This window comes from Malurus melanocephalus, unplaced genomic scaffold, assembly GCF_030028575.1.
Source record: "Malurus melanocephalus ecotype Western Australia unplaced genomic scaffold, MMel_1.1 scaffold_131, whole genome shotgun sequence".
Taxonomy (NCBI): Eukaryota; Metazoa; Chordata; class Aves; order Passeriformes; family Maluridae; genus Malurus; species Malurus melanocephalus.
Window position 1 is genome coordinate 732,364 of NW_026623363.1, and position 19,965 is coordinate 752,328.

At 40.0% G+C, this 19,965-nt stretch overlaps 2 protein-coding genes across 4 annotated transcripts; both read right to left on the bottom strand.

The window, feature by feature from the left end:
* Positions 1-128: 128 nt before the first annotated feature.
* On the bottom strand, positions 129-5,121 carry PLA2G12A (phospholipase A2 group XIIA). Its single transcript, XM_057370720.1, has 4 exons — positions 4,803-5,121; positions 3,110-3,186; positions 1,914-2,079; positions 129-991 (listed from the first exon to the last, which is right to left on the bottom strand). The coding sequence occupies exons 1-4, from the start codon at positions 5,026-5,028 to the stop codon at positions 873-875; spliced, it is 588 nt and encodes a 195-aa protein (XP_057226703.1). The 5' UTR covers positions 5,029-5,121; the 3' UTR covers positions 129-872.
* A 2,632-nt stretch (positions 5,122-7,753) lies between these two features.
* CFI (complement factor I) lies at positions 7,754-19,938 on the bottom strand. Of its 3 annotated transcripts, XM_057370721.1 has the most exons (12): positions 19,697-19,937; positions 18,117-18,435; positions 17,331-17,475; positions 16,880-17,058; positions 15,772-15,882; positions 14,189-14,305; positions 13,459-13,518; positions 12,847-12,950; positions 12,114-12,229; positions 11,106-11,380; positions 9,910-10,011; positions 7,754-8,015 (listed from the first exon to the last, which is right to left on the bottom strand). In XM_057370721.1, the coding sequence occupies exons 1-12, from the start codon at positions 19,754-19,756 to the stop codon at positions 7,798-7,800; spliced, it is 1,806 nt and encodes a 601-aa protein (XP_057226704.1). In that variant the 5' UTR covers positions 19,757-19,937; the 3' UTR covers positions 7,754-7,797. The 3 variants fall into 3 exon arrangements, with proteins under 3 accessions (XP_057226704.1, XP_057226706.1, XP_057226705.1); XM_057370723.1 differs by lacking the exon at positions 14,189-14,305 and having other exon boundaries at positions 19,697-19,938; XM_057370722.1 differs by lacking the exon at positions 9,910-10,011 and having other exon boundaries at positions 19,697-19,938.
* Positions 19,939-19,965: the final 27 nt, after the last annotated feature.

A 19,965-nucleotide genomic window follows, 5' to 3' on the forward strand; every position in this document is an offset into this window, starting at 1 on the left:
AATGGTGGAACTTACTTTTCGTTTTCATCAGAACAGACTAAATGAAARCAAAGGTGAATACAATAGCCAAGTTGTGCCACAAAAGAAATAAAAATCAACGTATTTAAACACTATATCCTTTCTGCGCATCCAATACGCAACACAAAATGTTTTATTCAAAAATAGACATTTGATGAATTTTTAAAAAATAACATAGAAACTACATTTCACCATTTTGTCAAATCAAAAGCATATCCTTAGGCTGCAAACTCTTTGTTTTACTGGACAACCCTTAAAAGGATCAACRTATATGATCTGAAAGGTGCTGCAGAAGTAAGGCATTGATACAGAATCAGGAAGAAATATGYAGTACACGTGCACGGGCTTGGGCTGTTTTCCTTGTTTTAAAAACAAACCTGCAGGACCACACACGTCAGAGAGAACTGAAGGCAACTGCACGGGAAACATGAAAGCACAGGCTATGTAAGATGTCAGACTGGTACACACAACACCCTCCTTCCTGTTGAACCCATCAGACACTTGAACTGCTAGTAAACCTAAAATTTGACCTGTATTAAAAATCACCTGAGAATTCAATATAACTATTTGATGCCTCTGATGTCCCCACCATGGAGTTCTCTTGTGAACATTAAAATGGCACCAGTGTTTTACAACTGCCCGCCCTAGGTGGATGTAAACCAAAGGAAAGCAATTTCAGTTCCCAAGCTTCTTACGTGGGTAAGAATATCGTAGTGATTTTCCAATCAGTAAATTCATGTCAGTGTTTAATACACTACTGTCTGAAAAAGCATGAAGTCATATAACCAAAGACTTGCTTCACTTCAGCTGAATCTTCGGCTTTGTTGTACACCATGAGATCTCAATGTCTTCTTTCASAGGTCTGTCTTGCCCTCGTAACGACACATACAAGCAGCTCTCTGGCTGTCCAGGTATGGTTTGCATCCTAAATGTATAACTGCATCAAACAGCAGCTGAACAGTGGATTCACAAGCTGCAAGCAAAGAAGAGTTCAGTTAAAAGTACTCTTTGAGTGGAATATGAAACTAACAGAGAAAACTCAGGCAAGCTGAGAATGACTCTAAGAAAGAAACAAACTTCTCTGGGCACAGCAAACAGATTGCCAAATGAAAGACTGAACCAATACAGATTCATTTAAATTTTGAGTAAGGATTTTTTTATATGTCAAACAAAACTAAAAAATTCATTGCCTATGGAATGTTATCTGTGTTAGAATAATGACTAACATGATGATTTATTTGCAGTCAAATGAATTTGAGAAGCTCAAACATAGGGTTGTTCTAAAAATTTACTGCTCTCAGTGGGAGTATGTACTGTGAAAATGGCATTGTCCAAATTAAAAAGTGATTATGTCATGTACTCATCAGATGCAGGCCAACAACCAGGAGTATCATATGGCCTGTTACTAAGAAACCTAACCTTTATTCACTAGGGGACACCATTAACTACTTCCACTATGACAGCATATTGCTTTAATACCTTATTTCATAACAGGAAAAGATTCTGTATTTTCCTACAGTTCACTAGCAATCACACATAGATGTTTAGAAATCACCCAGCAGAACAGTCAGATAACAACTAYATTACAATAAATGCAAAAATTATACAGCRTTTTGATCAAACTGTATTCCCATAYTCATACTCCCAAAYGGGCAGCATTATTTTTTCCCCTRAAGTTAMAACTAACTCAAAGTTAGTTTTAATCCTGACCATTTTTCTATGCTGTGTCATTGCTCTGCTGGACAAGCATCTGGGCTGCACAGCAGAGGGTCAGAACAAGGTCTCTTTCATCAACTTATGAAAATGTGGCCTTGCTGCACTGCACATAGATTCTTTGCCAAATTAAGTTTGAGTTAAACTTGGGAAAAAAAAAAAAAAGGCTTTTTCACACTTACCCTGGACACTCTCTGAGATTCCAAGTGTTTTCTGCACATTTCTGCAAATTTTTGAGAGGCAGGTCTGAAACTGCTCATCACAATCATTTTTTTTATTGCCACAAGTATCATAGCATCTGTCRTGGTGATTGCAGCACTTTGTCATTGAAGGGATGCCAATGTCAAACTGGGAAGAAAATGCACACATACTTCCATTAGTATCCCAGTTAAGAAAGGTATAGCCTATGGATAGACTGTAATAGTTAGAAATTGAAAACTCATGTGATCAATCCTGCTGTCATTCACCTGTCTCTGTATTTTGCTATCACCTTTAGTAAGGTGTGCTGGTTTGGCAGCAGCCAAGCACCCAGAGAGATGCTGCCTCACACTGCCCTGCTCCATGGAATGGAGGGGAGAATARGAGGCGCAAAGGCCAGAAAACTTGAAGGTTAAAATAAAGAAAGTTTAATAGATGAAGAAAATAATAAAAAGATGTCCCAAAATAAGCAGTGTGAAAAGCATTCACCACACCTCACAAGCAGAGGGGATGCCAAGCCAGTCTCTGAGCAACAGCCACCTAGGAAGCCATTCACAGCTCTACCATTATCYCCTCCCCACCTTCTCCCACTGTTCCAGTTTTTACTGCTGAGCACCACTATGTGGTGTGGAATATCCCTGTGTTCAGTTTGGGTCAGCTGCCTYAGCTGTGTCCCCTCCCAAGCCCTTGCCCAGCCCCAGCCTATGCTCTGGGGGGGTGGATGGGCAGAGTGGGGGGAAAAAGAGAAAATCCCAAAGCTGGAGGACAACAAGCTAAATCGTATTTTCTTTCTAGAATTAAGGAAAAAGGGTCAGTGTCAGTAAGGCCAGCAGAGTCAGAGGCAAACCCTTCACTCTTGAAGAGCTACAGCWGCAGTTATTCAGTGCTTTCAAGACGGCGTAAACAGAATACTAAACCAAATATTCAAAACCCAACAAATTAACCATCAACATTACATTTTATGCTTGTAATATTTGAAATTGTTCAGGCTGTGTTCATTTACAATACTAACATTTTCCATATGTTGTTACCAGAGCACGTGCTGKGAGCTGATAAGAGCAGGGACCTTGTGTATGAATCTGTCAGAAAGGGGGGTGGAAAAAATCATCTACACTGAGGAAAAGCTGATGTATGAAAGACACACAAAGAAGCCCCAAAATGGAAATACTTAAATGCTTACCTGAACTCCAAATAGAGGGGATCCACAGCCATTTGGTGGTGCTGGTTTATATCCAGAGCGAGGAACGGGTCTTGATCCTGAAAAAGGTCATTTATCACGTCTCAAATAGAGTTTTTACACAGAATTTTAGCACTTTTAAAACTCACCACAGATATTTTCGGTTTAAGACAGTATCAGTTATATTTTTAACTAAAACATATATTCAGGCACCTGTATATCAACGATCGTTTCCAAACTACAACTTAGGGGTACTAGGCATTGCTTTTAAAAAAAAGGGGGACAAGACACCTGAGCAAATGTCAATGTTTGCTTTCCAAGTTTAAAAGAAAAAAAAAAGAATTACTATAATTGATGTTTTAAGTAYGCAACATATAGGAGTACATGTATTAACAGAGTATTTTAGTGTAAGTTCATTAATACTTCTATGCTTTATATGCAATCAATAGTAGTTCTCTGATTTTTTTTTATCTTCACTGGAATGAAATATCATTTTTATTTCTACAGCTGTAACATTAATAGAATTCAAATCAGTAGAGACTGCTAAAGTCACATCTCCCTGAACACTTGCTACTGCAGCAAGCCAAGCAATTCTGAATCCCAAGTTAAGGAAGACTGTAGAGTTAATTTGAAAAATGACCCTCCAGCTTGTTTTGGTATTGGAAAGAAACAAGTCCGCAATTAAAAATAATGAAGAAGAAAAAAAAACACATTTGAAAGGTACRTATTTCTAGTACAAAGAGGAAATGTCACCGTGTCCTGGCCACTCTTGTAGAGCCAGCCAGGGTGCCACCACCAGATTTATTTCCTCATTTAACAAATATCCAACACAGTAAACTGGGAATGATGTGATTCCACCATGACAGGCTACGTGAGCCTCCCGTTCTGGGGTGCTTCTGGAGGGTCAGGGAAAAGCCTGGTAAGAAACCCCCTTTCTGGAGCATCATCCACCTGGCACCCGGGACGGGCACGGCAGACGAGGTGATCACAGAACGGGTCAGGTTGCAATGAGTCATCTGGTGCAAACTCCCTGCTCAAGCAGGGTTCTCCTAATAATAATAATAGTCTGATATAGTAATAGTAATGAYGATAATAATAACCATCATCGTCTATCAGGTCATGTCAACTTGAGCTGCCACARTAAGAGTTCGGGTCAATCGCAGATGAAACGCAGGGAAAAAGCACAGTTGTCCTCTGCTGGTCGCAGCAGGATTTCCAAATAGCAGGATGCATTCCTTCCACTGGCAAACGTAGCCAGCAGTAAAACCTGGTGTTCAAGCATGACTTTGAGACAACGTATTCCATAGCTCAGATTTAAGCTTTTCTGTCCCTAACCGAAATGCTCAGGAGTCAATAACCTGGGAGGGAGCAATTCTTCCCACTCCAGGGTTTCTCCCTGTACACACCAGCTGTACACATTGGACAAGGCAMACGTCTTGGACACATTTACACGCAAAGATCTGAAGGTCACGTTAAGAGAGCTGCTGACGCGTATGCATGTTCCAAACAAGTTATAAATGCATTTAAACACACATACACGTACAAGGACCTGCTTGCCGAGGTTTGTACACGTGTTTATAGAGCTGTACGCCGCTAAGAGCTCGTTAGCGAGGTTTGCCCCGGAGCGGCGCTCGGCGGGCGCTATAGACCCGGCCGGCCTGCCCGGAGCAAGGGTCGCGCCGCCAGCCCCGCTCACCGTCACCGCACTTGTACTGGCAGAGCCCGTCCTCGCCGCCCAGCAGGTCGAGGGCCGCGTTCAGGTACACGTCGATCTTGTGCACGCCATTGCGGATCGTCTTCAGCGTCGTCCGCCAGTCCGGGCTCTGCGGCGCCTCYTGACCCCGCGCCGGCCGCCAGGCGCAGGCCGCGACCAGCAGCACCAGCAGCGGGGACAGCAGCAGCGACAGCCGGGCCCGGGCCATGCCGCGCCCGCTAAGCCGCCGCCTTCTCCTCCGCCGGCTGCCCGGCCCGGCCCGGTCCCACCACCACCGTACCCGCCGCCATGGTCCCCGCGGCCCCGCCCGTGCACCCGCTCCGCCCCGCGGGGAGGAGCCTCCCCCGCCCGCTGCCACCGCCCGGCGCCGCGGCCGCGCAGCCCCGACAGCGCGGGGAGCGCTCCGTGTGCCGTGTGCCCGGGTGCTCCGTGCTCGCGGGGAGCGCTGCGTGTGCGCTGTGCTCCGTGGGGAACACTCCGAGTGCCCCGTGTGTGCCTCACGTGTCCCGTGCCCCACGGAGAGCGCTCCTTGTGTCCTGTACCCGCGGGGAGCGTTCCGTGTGCCCCGTGCCCCGCGGGGAGCGATCCTTGTGCTCTGTGCTCCGTGGGGAGCGCTCCGTGTGTCCGTGCTCGCCGGGAGCGCTCTGTGTGTCCCATGTGTGCCTCGCGTGTCCCGTGCCCCACGGGGAGCGCTCCTTGTGCACTGTGCTCCCTGGGGAGCGCTCCTTGGGTCCTGTACCCTCGGGTGCGCTCCGTGTGCGCTGTGCTCCGCGGGGACCGTGCCCGACCCGTCCCGTCACAAGCGGGTCCTGCGGCTTGTACCTGGCTGGGGCAGGGCCAGCAAAGCCCCGGCAGGTGCCCGGTTTTACGATGTGCGGTGGAAAGGAAATGACCCGGTCACGTTTACACGTGTGAGTGGCTCTCGTGACATTATCAAAAGTGCAAGGCGAGGCTGGAAAACAAAGCAAAATGAAAGTGTATCTGTTAAACCGTGAAGGTGCAGTCTTGATTTGCTGAAAACAAAAGTYAGACCAAAATGAGCTTGCTTGCTAAACAGCGTGTTTGGTTTCAAGGATTTTTTTAAAATTAATTTCATGTTTAAATGCTATATGCTTCACAGATAAGCTGACGTGGAACTATGTGAAAATTATTTTAATTTTTGTAATGAAAATCGCAACTGATGTTGTGTGGAATCCCTCGGAAAATAGTARTATTTGGCTTCAGAGCAAAAGTCAAATGTAAAGAAAAATAGGAAATGGAAGGAGAACCAAGACACTTTGAGATCAGACAGAGCATAAAGATACCTCATCTGCTGTTCTGGTTTTTTTTTATTTGCAACCTCAGCATTTAATACTATGTGTAGTTAWCTGAAGAAATTGTGGGAAAAGTTTCTCACAGAAGTAAAGTAAGTCAAACAAAAGAGGGAGCCCTTCGTACACCTGTCCAGTTTTTTCCTATTTAGGATTTCTTCACCAAGACCTTGATTCAGCAAAATAAGTTCTGTGCAGGAATATACTTCAATGCTTTCCTAAATAGCAAACCTTGCTGACGGTGTGTGTGTCAAGAGAAGCAACTTATCCTTACTTTACTTATTGTGGTGACTGATGGTGTCTTTACATGACAAATTCATTCTGATGTGAGGTTTTTACAAGTCTGGAAGAAGAAAAGTCAGTGAAAATGTAAAAATTTTTGTTGTCTGACTGTGGTGAATTATAGAAAAAAATCCACCACAACAACTGTGTTGTATGAAGAGTTTAATTAATTGAGAGGAATAAAGTACAAATTAACAGTATTTGTAATTAGAGTACAGTCAAGAATGTTCTAAAACTATTGAACATTTTGATACAACTGGCTGAGATGGTCGTGGAGCTATGTGAGTTTTGTATTTTTTGTATAGGGTACCAATCCACAAATCAAATTCTGTGCTTCAAAAAGAATTTTAGGGTATAAAGTAKTCTAAAGTAGTAGTTTTCTTGATGATGGCAAATAGCCTACCTTTAGATATGCTACTTGGTTTTGTAGAATTAAGTCTATGTGTATAATATATTGACTTTTTATATATTTATATTGTTATATAAACTCTGTGTGTGTGTACAAATACATATATATACACATATAGTGTGTGATAGTGTGTGTAACACAGCAAGACTCTACTTGGTGTTGGAAGTTCGCTGGATACTAGAAATACATACATATATATATACACAGAGATCTTAAGACAGTAAAAATGCTTTTTATTTAAGTTGAAGGTTTAAGCTTTAGAATTCCTTTGTTGTTTGTGACCAGCTGCTGKTAAATTAATAAAACTCAGCTACAAAAATTGCCCCAGGCTAGATGATCGGATGATGTATATTAACCAGATACTGTGTGAGTTTGTAGCTGCAAMAACTACCACCAAGCAGATTTAATATTTGAGTAATTATTGCATTACAACAAATCTCATGGTCATAGCCAATCTGTTGATTAACAGATGGTCTGAACTCTGCTTCTGAAATAAGCTTAAAGAATCAACTACCAGGCAARGCAGCCTCCTGAGGGCTTCTAGTGACTTAGACCTTGAGATGATATAAATTGTTTAAAGTGCTCTGGTTGCTGTCTTTTCTGAGTTGACATACTGAAGTTCACATATGGACATTGCAATCCTTTTCCAACCACTGCTTCCAGTATCATTATCCCTTTTAGCTAAATAAACAACAGCAACTGAAATGCAATGTGAAAAGTGGAAAAGAACTCAAAATAACAAGAAAAAGGTATTTTAATATCTGCTTTTATTAGAGACTTTTGCTGTGGACTTGTGCTTGTAAAATTCTCTTCCCACAGGCTCTGCAAAATTGTGGTATTTGTAGAGTGTTAAGAATTTTCAAAATGCATTCTTTAAAGATTTGTACTGATTGTTGCTAAGTTACATGACTGTTGATTGTGAAAAAGGGCTATTTTTGCATGGGTGATATGAAGGAAGCATTTAATTTTCCGAGCTTCAGATATTGTACCGTGAAATGAGACTCCTTGTCACRTGGTGGCTAATCCAGTCATAATAGCTGGCAACTTGTGTGTACACGCCAGGGTGACCAGSCTCCCCACAGTTCTCACCCCAGCTCACGATACCCCACACGTAGGCCACATTTTCAGCATCAAAACAGACCAGGGGGCCTCCTGAATCACCTTTACAGCTGTCTGTAGAGCCATCGTAAGTACCTGAAGAGGAAATAAAAAGCAAAAATAAGTTCAGCTACAAGCTGSCACACAAGGCAGAGCTCAGGAGATTTTTCAGATTGGTTTTTTTTTCAGATGTTGCTTCCTGTTGGGTGTTTGCTTAATGGTCACCAGTAAAGGTGATTATGAACCTCTTCAGTCTATTACTTCCCTTTTCAAGTGTAGGGCCTCTCTTCATACTTGTGGCTGGCCCAAATTCTCATTTGCTTTCTCATCAGTTATGCAAGCCTTGTTTTACCCAGTGCAACAGAGAAGAATTCAGCCACAATCCCTACTATAAGAAGTAGCCCATAAAAATGGAACAGGGAATAAGATTTGTGGACTGATTCCTTAGCAAGTGAAGATAACGCAATATGCGTACGCCTGCGTGTCTGCCTTCGGTGTCCTCTCTACCCAGCAATTCTGTACAATTATTTTCTTTAACAGCTTTATGAAAACAGGTGGGCAAGTACAAGAAGGAGAGCACRTGAATCCTGGGATGGGAGGGAGAGCAAATGTCTGTAAGTGCCCCCAGTGCACAGTCTGGGTCCCAGTAAGGACCTTTTGCAGCCCCAGGCATGAGTGTGTAGGATCCAGTGCCCTTTATGTTTCACTGTTCACAAACCCACTTGTTTGCAGGTCAGCAAATCCAATACTCAGGAAAGAAATGAATCAAGATGGATGKGGTATAAACAGAAATGCTGCTACACAGCTAGAATATTATTTATGCTTTTTTCATATATACTCAGTAAAAGTTTAATAATTTCTGATATCCTTGCTACACTTTTCTGCTTGGTTGACTGTCTTAGTATGAAGAAGCCCATACTAAGCATRAGTCCCCAAGGTTTTAAAAATGTAATCTCTTGAATCTCTGCATTACTGWGAGTTACATAAACTTTTCAGAGTTGGGATTACTAATCCTATGAAACAAGATTTTGTTGCCTTTAATCAGTTTAATTAATACTTGCTTGTATTACTAACTCCTGTGCATAYCAGCCCTTAATTTTAAAGTTTTTATTTTCATCAGGGAGGGGAAGTTAACCCCAGATATCYCCTTTCTGAATGTGTCTCATGTGGTACTTCACTGTCCCCTTGTGTTAAAGTATGATCACTTGAAATATATTGAAGAAAAAGGAGGTAATTTACAGAATTGGTGCAGTAAATAAACCGCAGTATCTTACAGGTGATGTGTTAATTTAATCACAAAATATTTGGCTTTTATATCTGGTTTTTATTTTCTTGTTGARTAGTTTGTTTAAATACTGCCTTACTGTTTGATTTAATGAACAGTTGAAACTACCTGCCTATTAAGTTGAATACTCACTGCTCTTTTAGTCGTGTATTTGGCAACACCTTTTGTCACTTGAGAAGCAAAATTGTGTATTCAAAATCCTAATTTTAATACTATGAATGACAACCAGCTTCCCGGCAGACTGATTGAAGTTTGAAAAGTTAATTGTATTTTTCCCGGGATGCAGTGAGACAGTAGCCAATGCCTAAGCAGATGAATAGTTACATTCTAGTCAAGAGGGCTGTGTTTTCTAGTACAGGCATTTGCTCAAATATGTTGCTGAATCAGAATCAAATACTGAGGAGTAGGTAGGAGGCAGGAGGTTCAGTAGGCTGTAAAGTGTTTGTGTATTTAGAAAATGCAACTCAAATTACATGCAAACATTTGGCCAAATAATCATAGAAGGTTGCTGTCATCTGAACTGTGCTTTGAATAGGTGTGTAATGGTGGATGCTACAGGCTTCAGTGGCTGGCATTTTGCCTACAGTAATACTGTGGTAGTCAGTTTATTGTCTTTCCTAAGTCTAGAAGATTCTTAGCCAGCATATATGACCTAAACTGAGAGCTTGATGGTAGAGAAATTATAGTAAGAAAATTGATGCTTGCCTGCACATGCCATCTTTTTAAAAAATCGTCCTGGATACAATTCAGAACAATTGTGAAATAAATTAACATGTCCCCACTTGAGGATAAATTGTTTCTTGTAATCTAGAAAAGAAAAAAAAAATCAAAATTGAAAATTGTAAGTACATATTAAATGTAATAATTTGAAAGTTATTTACTTATTTACAGAATATTATCTTCAGTATTATAAACCAGAAACCTTAAACTGCCACTAACATTTATCCCRTATGACTTACAGTGATGTACAGTGGCCATATATTTGAAAGCAGAGTAGTTTAATTGCAGTGTTAACTAMAGTACTTTAATTTTGTGATATTTTCACCCTTTCCATTTCCTTGTATTCTTCAGGGTTGTTCCTGTGTTTTCTATATCAAGGTTTCCAGGCACATGGAAACTGGTATATTGTTTTCTATGAAATGAAAAGATGTGGCTGTGATTTATCCTTATTATCTTTTTTCCAACTCAGCTCTACCTTTGTGAACCAGTTACTGAAGATCCAGGTGAACTGTGCATTCACAAGTCTAAAGAGATGCTGTTTTGTTCTCTGTTTGCTAGCAATTCCCAACTTTGCATTTGCTGGATGGATGCTACTGAGTATGGAGAGGAGAAATCTCACAACTAGGATGTGGTAGCTCCAATCCCAGGCTGTAATCCTGTGACACAAAACAAATGCTTCCCAAATCTTTGAAGACTTGATTACAGTTGGTTTATCTGCTTCTGTGCAACCTTCTCTGGGCTAAACTCAAATGTGGCAGAGAAAGGATGTGCAGAATTTCATGACTGCTGGCTGTAGCTCAGCTCCTGTTGGGAAGGGGACAGAGGACAGGTTGTGGCTGTGGGCCCCTGTGAGCTACCAAACACCATCTGTTACATGTTGTTAACAGATCTCCACAGCTAATGAAGTTAYTGGATGGATAGGAGAAAAATTGCTTACTGTCAGGATACTTTTCATCCAACGGTGTCCTCCACATCATCTTACTAAGTGGCTGAAACAGCAGAGGAAGCAGTACAGAAGAGAGAACCTGAGTGCCAAACCACAGCCTACATTTCTGTACTCAGCCTCTTCTGACTGCTTTATATACAGCTATTCTTCAGGCTTTTCAAAATAAAAGCTCACCCCAATTGGAAAACGAGTTATACAAATAATACATYCTTGTAGCAAGCACTAAAGCAAATACCTTTCTCTACTCCCCATCCAGAAACYTTGCATGTGTCACCAGTCTTGAACATATACTCTGACCAGGGGATACAGGCAGGTGTGCTGTGTTCTTCCAGAGAGCATTCTCCATGCCCAGAATTCAGCTCCAGCAGAGCAATGTCATTTTCRTAAGTTGATGCATTGTAGTTTTCATGAATTATCACTCGTTTTAGTCCGAAAGTATCTGTCTCTTTGTCAGGGCTTATTGTGTTCAGCATTCCAACCCAGACACGGTAGAGRTGGGCTCGATTTTCCCTGGAAAAAAMCAGCAAAATAAAATAGGTTTTGGTRCTTAACACAGGCACATTTCAACTAGTTTAAAGCTGTAAACAGTTGCATTTTATGAAAGTTTCAATAAAATAAAAATTCATGTTAGATACATATATTTTCTTCCCAGACTTAATGCCCAGGTTTTTCTGAAGTGTAGCAAATTCAAGACATGACACAGGCTGAGTACTGCAACTATTACATAAAAAGATGTTAAAGGCCAGACTCTGTGTTTAGTGCTGTGACAAAGATAAACCAGGTGTTTATGCTGCTCTGATAACAAACAGAGTGAGCAGACGTGGATGGGACTGGTAAATCTTACATGTCAGCTCTTGGCTTGTTCTGGGGAATATATGAGCCCAGGGACGTTCTTTGGGAACAGATCATGGACTTCCCCAAGGTATWGATGGAGAGAAGAGGTCCCTTGTATTTAATTTCAAGCAGAGTGGTTTCAGTGAACCTTTCCTGCCTGTCTGCTATCTGACTGAAGTGYGCCATGTCTCTTCAAACTCATTGTTACCTTTTATCTTTCTATTCACTGCCAAAGCACTATTTTCTCTGAACCTTCCTCATCATTCATGTGGGTGAGTCGGTGTTTTAAACTGTTCTATTCAACACACAAAGAGAAATTAACAAACAGGTAGCTTAGAAGGGCAATAATATCCAAATCAATCTTTCTGCCTTGCAGTAAGAAAATAATTTCAGAGTTTGTTGTTTTTACCTGACACAGTGAGCAGCAGTCAGAACCCAACAACCCCCAATAAAAACCCCTCCACAGAACACTGTTGGTACTTCTTTGCTGGTGTCTTTAATTGCCACTTGCCAAGGGAAATCACCCTATTCAATCAACAAACATAAATAATGAGAAATCATTACAAYTGTACAGTTTTTAGTGWATAAAGGAAAAAATGTATCATGGTATCACCTAATCTACTTGACTATGTCTGATTTTTTAAAAAAAGATCTGCTATCCAGAAATTGTAAATTGGGCTCCATCAGATGTAAAGGATATATGTACTAAAATTCATTAATTTTATTCAATCTTCTGACTTTGTGCAATGCCTCCTTCCCTCCAGCTTTCAATCACAAAACCCCTTGCAGTCAGAGAAACAGATGTAGGATCTGATATGGTTTGAATACATTTTTGCTGTATTCTGTTTCAAATATGCACATTTTAATTCAATTTTTCCAGAATTGTAATTTCTAGCTATAGTTTTGTTTTTTCTGAGTAATTTTCAGTGGCTAGTTGTACTACAAYGCTCAATTTTGTAACTCCATATTTTACTTTATAATCTGTGCTTCTCTTTATTTTCAATTCAATGAAATGCCACTAGTGCTGCAAAATGTAAGTGTGGTAGCTGATTTTGTTATTTCTGTAAGTTTAACAGAAGGCAAATAATGCCCATTTAAATCAATGCTGAATGAACTCATATCTGGGAAGGTTATTTTTTTACCTTTTCTGCAATTTCTCCACCTACGATTCTTTTCCGTCGAGTTAGTGTGTGATTTCTASCACCACAGTGCAGTTGGGGAAGAAGTGTCTTTATCATTTTTCTTTCTTTAACAAAAAGGAAAAATGTATCTCAGAATTCAGGTWTACATTCTCTCTATTTGGAGACAGGCTTATCTTTATCTTGAAAATTTGAGTGCTGTGAATATGCCAGTAGCTGAAACAGCAGGAAAACAAAGATCAAAAATTTTGGCATCTGTTTTTGCTTTTAAAATTCCTCATGTCTTAGTATCACATTACTTCTCTCTGTTTTCCAATGCTCCATGCATTTAGGCAWATAATTTTAAGGATGTTCCCCTAGATTTGCTGAGAGCTTATCTCAGCTGAGAATTTACCAGTTGCCAAAACATGCAGATGTAAGTGCTCAGCCAGGATGAATTATTATGGTAKTCTTGAAATCAGTGAAAACCAAGACAAACAGTATGTCCCAGAATGTATGTTAGTAAACCACAAAGTCCAAATATCTGAGTGTTCTGGATCTGAGCAGTTGGCTGGTAGCTAGAAAGGCACTAATAAGAGGGTATGCTGTTGATTTTGGAGGGCTAGTTACACTTACCTTCATCCATACTGTCATTTTCAGCACCTTCTTTTCGCAGCACTTCATCATTTTCAGCGCCTATAGTCAAATAACAAAATACTAAAATTATTGGCAAACATTTACTTGAATATATGTTTGTGTACTAAAATTGTGGAACACATTTTAAATGCATAAGGCCTTACTATTTTACACGGAGAGCAACATTCTCAAGCCTGGTGCCCTCTGTTTTCTTTCCTGCTAGTGTTCAGTTTACCTGTACTAATTAACATTTATCAATAGCTTTTACTTTTCTGACCTTATACTTTGTCTCTTATGAGAAAAAGGAAAACATTCTCATTTTAAAACAAAGCATAAGCTTTTCAACCGAGAGCGGAACCGCACAAAAACAATGATTATATTGACAAACTAGTTGAATTCCTCATTTTGTGAACAAAGTATTCCTGCTCGCCCTCTCTACACTTTCTTAGGGGATACCAGGGCATTTGATAGTCGGCCACATAAACAAAAGACATAATCTGCCTTAAGGCTTCCCAAAACATCATCTGTTTTTTCCTTCCTTTAGTCTTCTTGCCATTCCAGAAAGAAAGGAAAGAAAATTACATAACCTTTTCTTCCTACTATGCATAACATAACATTGGGAAGACTAATTCTTGCATAATAAATAATATAATGAAATGCTTTGTGTGGCCTCTAGTWAAAATTGGGCTGAATGAAAGGAAASAAACAAGAAYAGCTTTCATAAGAAGACCTGCACAGAGAACTCCGGCTTCATCCTCTCCTGTGAGGCAGTCAATTTCTTTGTTGCAGACATTCTTATTTGGAATACAGATATTTGACCGACAGTGGAAACTGTTGCGTCTGCACGCTGTAACACAGGAGAATTACAAATGTAAATCACAGGATCATTYGATCCAGCAACCTCACATAGTCAGAGAGCTCTTTAAAGTATAAACCAAACCATATTACAGGGAACCTGCCTGTTCATAGAGATCCCAAAAGCAGGCTCTGTGCATCTAAACAAAATGARTATTTGGCTCTCCTCACTTAAAAATCTTGAGGTTTTAAGACTTGAAAAATGTAGACCTCTCTTACCACTGCAGTCCTGTACTGCTAGATTTGGTGTCACTCTATAATAATTTCATCCATTACATGTCCACACTCAACTTCACCCAAAACATCTCCAATTTTAGCAGCATTACTGATCACCTCAAAGGAGGAGCTGATGATACGTGTGCCAAGTCCAATCCCCACAAATCAGAGACCAAGCTGACTTTTTGGTTGAATGAGCTAAGTGCCTAAATGCAGGGTTAGGAATCAGGTAGGAAGATACAGGCTGTTGTAACTTTCTTCTAAAATACTTGGTAATATGAAAAATTATTACAAACCTGAAAACCCCCTTCCTTTTAAAATTTTGTGATGTCTTTGAATGCTATTAAAAGCAAAGCAGTGTTTGAATTCATGGCAGGGCCTTTTGAGCTAATTCAAAATCTTAGGTCAATCTGCTATTTAAGGACATACGTCCTTAACAGAAAATAGGATAATTCTCTAGAAGTATCCAGATATCCCAATATGATCCAWAGACCACTGACCTCAGTTGAAAGACTTATTTTGATTTCAGGAAGCATTGTTTTCAGCACATTCAGCTGAAAGAGCACTATTTTTGTCATGTGGAATCTGAATAAATGTCWACTAAATATATGAAATCACAGCTATTTATTATTTTTTTCCTAAAATAACAGTGACTGTTTCCACAATTATCAGATTAATCTGATTTACAATTGTAACAATACAAAATGAAGATTATGGAGGAGTAATGATGGGATTCGTAACCCACATTACTGTTTGTCACCTGAAATCCAAATTTTGAAAGTATTCTTCTACATTTAGTTCATGCTAGATCCATTCCTCATTTCTAATCAGAATTTTTACAGCTGGAGTTACAGATACTGAAAGAATGACTGTTCATGAACAAGCAATGGGCCAGGAACTCTTCACAGATGTTCCATGGATAATCTTACTTTAGTAATAAATTTGAGAGAGATCTTACTTTGGTTTAAAGATAGTTCATTGGAAAAACAGCCTCCTAAATAATCTCGTTGTATTTCCTCATCCTCTGAGGAAATCCAGATTCTCAAGAGATCATTTGCCTGCTTCAAAATGGTATATTATGCCTGCTTTTTTGCACTTGCCTATACATAAACTGTGGTTTGATTGCTTTGATGTAATGACTTATTGGAAAAGAGAATTTAGCTGTWACATCACTGTAGAAATTMTTTGTGGGTGGTTTTCTGCTGAAATTATTTTGAAGCATCTGACAAAAGAAATTTTTACCTCTACAGCACAGTTCATCACTCAGGTCTCCACAGTCATTGATTCCATCACAGGTTTTTTTCAGAGAAATACACTTCTTGTTGACACACTGAAACTCCCAATCTGAACAAGCTGTGCAGCAAGATGAAAATGAAGTTAGTGTGGAATTGACTATAGGTTCATAATTGCCCAGGGAAACACTCTGCCTGAATATTTGATTCTGTCAGCAGTTAGGCCTGCCGCAACAGCTATGCTGGGGCATAGTCACTTAAATAGGAATCTTTTTTATTGTTTTTATTGCCTGGTTGTCAGGGTTTCAGCCAGCGTGACCACTTATTTTCCTCCTCCAACTTGMAGTAGCCTGGCAAAAGGGAAATTAATTTCTTCTAATGAAAGGACTGTCGAGGATTAAACCAGAAATGATCAGTTCAAACCCACTGTAAGTAATTAAAGGGATTAGGTTGATGGATGCTCCCCCTCAGAAAGAACTCATCAAGAGTCTGTGAATAACTACTTTTGTAAGAAAGACCTGAGATAATTCATAGCTCGTGTTGTCAGCAGCATCTCAGGCTGATGCTCACCAGTCCAAAAAAAAAAGCTCACTACAGAGAATGAAAARCTGTTAGAATTCAAAGCAAGGCTTTGGTTCCCCTTTTATCAGTGAGAAACTAAGGAGACAGCAGCAGATTCACCACAGTCATGCTTGTCTGGCTGCAGTGCTACTGATGAGCTAATTGATCTCYCTCCAACAGAGCAGGACATTGTCACTGTCTCCTCACCAGTCAAGCAGRGAGAGATAAGACTTGTGGGACACAATATACCTTGATACCCTTGGAGGCGATGATGGAACACACAGAACAATGGGTGAAATAAGTTTCCTTTGGGGAAATACCTGTAAACATACTTTAGGAGCAACAATGATTTTTCAAACTTGCAAGCTCAAGACTGTCTTGACTCCAGATTGCCTYGATTTGTCTTAAAGACTGGAGAATGGTTATTTAAAATAATCAAAAGGTTTCAGTGTAGGTTTTCTGTGGCTGACAGTTCAGCAAACTAGGTCCTCATTATTTAAAATAAACTTAAAATGTAAACCCACGAAATAGATATTAAACTAAAAAGAACTACTAACCTCTGAGATTTTCATGGCACTGCAGGCTAACAAGTCCCTCATTTCTATCTCTTGATTTCTTCTCTATGTGACATTCAGCAAGACTTGTCTCTAGGCCCCTGCAACTTATTTGCAGACAGTGAAATGAATTTAAGGTAGATTCTGTGATACTGGAATTGGCTTGGTAATATTCAGCACCTCTGTGAAGATACAAATAATAGTAACAAAAACAAATTATATAATTTCACAATGGATTATCCACTGCTTTTATTGTTTAGAATTTATATGATTTTCCCCAGTGTTAAAGAATTTTGGCCATGGCTAAGAAAAGAACAGGTATCAGAATATTTGGCCCAATATATTGTTCATGAGTTYAGTGTCCTAACAGTTGGCTGTGACTGACACTTCTTGTAAGCATCACTACTTTTTCAGATCCCTTGCAGTTATCCAGAGATAAATTCCCCAAACTTACAATTCAAAGCCAYGGTGCCTGCAAGCCACGTTTGCTTCATTCATAGTCCAACCACTAGCGCAMACAAAACTGTCATCCTTGTGGTGCACAGGTTTTACTCGAAGCAAGCCTGAATCTCCCTGATCCAGAGAAACTGAAAATGTTTCTTAAAAAAAATAAAAAGAGAGAAATGAAAACCATCCCCAAACAAAATCATATCACATAGATGTATCTAATGGAAAGACAGCACAAAACCAAATCAAGACTAATTTTGAATTACAGCCAAAGGTTATGTGGAAAGAACAGTGGATTGGGAATTAGAAGCTTCAGGTATTATTMCTGCATTTTCTCAGGATTGACTTTGTGCCTTTGAGCCTGCCACTTTTTCAGAATGTGCCAGTTTAAGGACAAATGTGCGTTAATGAGTATGTAAGAATACCTGGAGGTCTATCAAGAACAGGTTGCATTTTAGTATAATGACCTCTTTAGAGTCCTCTTTAGAAGACTTCTGATAGCCAACCAGGAACACTTGAAGTGAGAGGGCCAGATCCGCTTCTGGTACCTGTATGGCAAAACACCTGCAGCAGTCTGTGTAACAAAACCAGCAGCACAGTGACCTGGGCCTGTCAATCACTTTGGTTTTTTTATGAAAATCAAGAGATATTGCCCATTTTCAGTRACTTTTCTTTTTCTGTTTCATGTTGTTACTAGTGCAACCAAATGAACAGACTTTCTGTGCTGTAAATAGTACAAGTATCTCCTCAGCCACCCATGACTGATAAATTTTGGATAAGGAAGTGTCAATACCTTGAGGCATGCATGTTCCCTTGTGCAGAAACTTTGCTTTGGGTTGCTGGCACTCATAGCTCTTCAGCTGACAGTAAGTACGGAAGTTCATTCCATTGTCAGAACAAACGGCAGTGCCATTCTTTGGGCACTGGTAGGGAATCTTACAAAGGCATTTTCCCTCCACACATCGTTCCCAAGGGTGACAAAACATCTTTTTACAGGACTTGTGGGTGTATTTGTTGCTTAAGCATTCTCCTATGAGGTAGGTGTCTTGCTTAGCTGGCTGGACAGGCTTAACCTGTGGAAAGAGGTTTTCTTCAGCATTAGATGATGCATTCTGCATGGCACAAAAAACAAAACAAAACAAGATCAGAGATTGCATCAGGAATTTTGCAGATTCCTTCACTGATCTCAGCAGTGYTCCTTCATAAGACTTTTGCTATATAATCAAAGTTGCTAAATATCATTTGCAGCGTTTATCCCCTTGTCTTTGGCCACCTTGTCTGTTTTTCTGAACATTTTTTTTATTTTTGGATCATTTACCTGATGTGATATTCCCTCTTACTGATCTTTCATAAACATTATACTCCTTACTCTTCAAACATCAGCTGAAGGGCACAGCAGATTACAAACATTTTTAAAGCCATTGGTTTGTAGCATATCCCAGGAATGGGACTGAAAGTAGATCAAAACCTAAGGGGACTTAACCACCATTTCAAAAAAATGAAAGAATAGCAATTTGGGGTATTTGTTGTGCAGCTCTCCGGTGACTTCACTGCTGCCTGAGTGCTTTTGCTTACTAAGACCTGTGGGCAGGATCAGTGATGAAACATGGAAAGTATATATGGAGGGACTCTGTACAAAAATGGTAGAGAAATGTTAGTCCTCAAATGTGATTTATCAGCTTTCACTGTGTCAACGGGGTCAATGGAGCAGAAGTTTAAAGTTCTCATGAAGAAATTCTGGTCACAGTAAAGTCAGTGAGGATGTTGTTGGGGCACAATTTAATCCAATACCTCTCCTTTTCACGGCTGTATAATCCTATTAAATTCTTCCTGSTGTTCTCGGGTCAGTAGAATCCAAAGAAAGAGCCAGATCCGGCTTGGCCTAACTCCCATATTGTGCTAGGTGTTTCTCCTGAACGSGAACAACAGGTGCTGATTTTTATCTCAGGATTTCTCTGAAASACTTGGGTTGTGCTGAATGCTCAGCCCAGATTGGCTTTCCAGGACCCTTCTGCCCGAGACAATCCGGAGCAAACCTTGAGGCAGTGGGACACACCATGCTGCCATGGTCAACACTGCAATCCCGCTTCCCAAAAAAAGGGAGGAAGGCAGGGAAAAGTGCAGCACCTTCCKGTGGTCAGCCGTGCTTGCAAATTCGGTTCAAAATAGGATCATGATTAAAATATTTTCCAGATATTTACATAATATTTTTTATGTTAGCATAAACCCCTGATAGAATGAAAACATGAAAGAGAAATAGCAAACTTCTTCTTCTTTTTTTTTTTTAATCAACTGGTTTTGCTCTTATAATAATAAACTTTTTTTTCAAACTTTTTAATGAATTACTGCTAACACAATAAAACATGATCTTACCTGTGATCCACAATGACAAAAGAGAGACAAGAAAACCAAGCAAAYTGRAAGCGTTCGCATGATGAGATTTTATCTCCCTTCCCAGACAAATTTCTCTGGCTGGGATTCTTTTGAATGTCAGCTGTTAGATCTGTGTTTAATTTTTAACCGTTAGAAAAATATTTTTAAGTGTGTTTAGAAATAAAGTACAGAAGCTTCAGCTATTAACTGATAAATCCCATCTCTCCGAAAGATCCTGCCTTAACTGGTTTTTTTTTTTTTTTTGCATG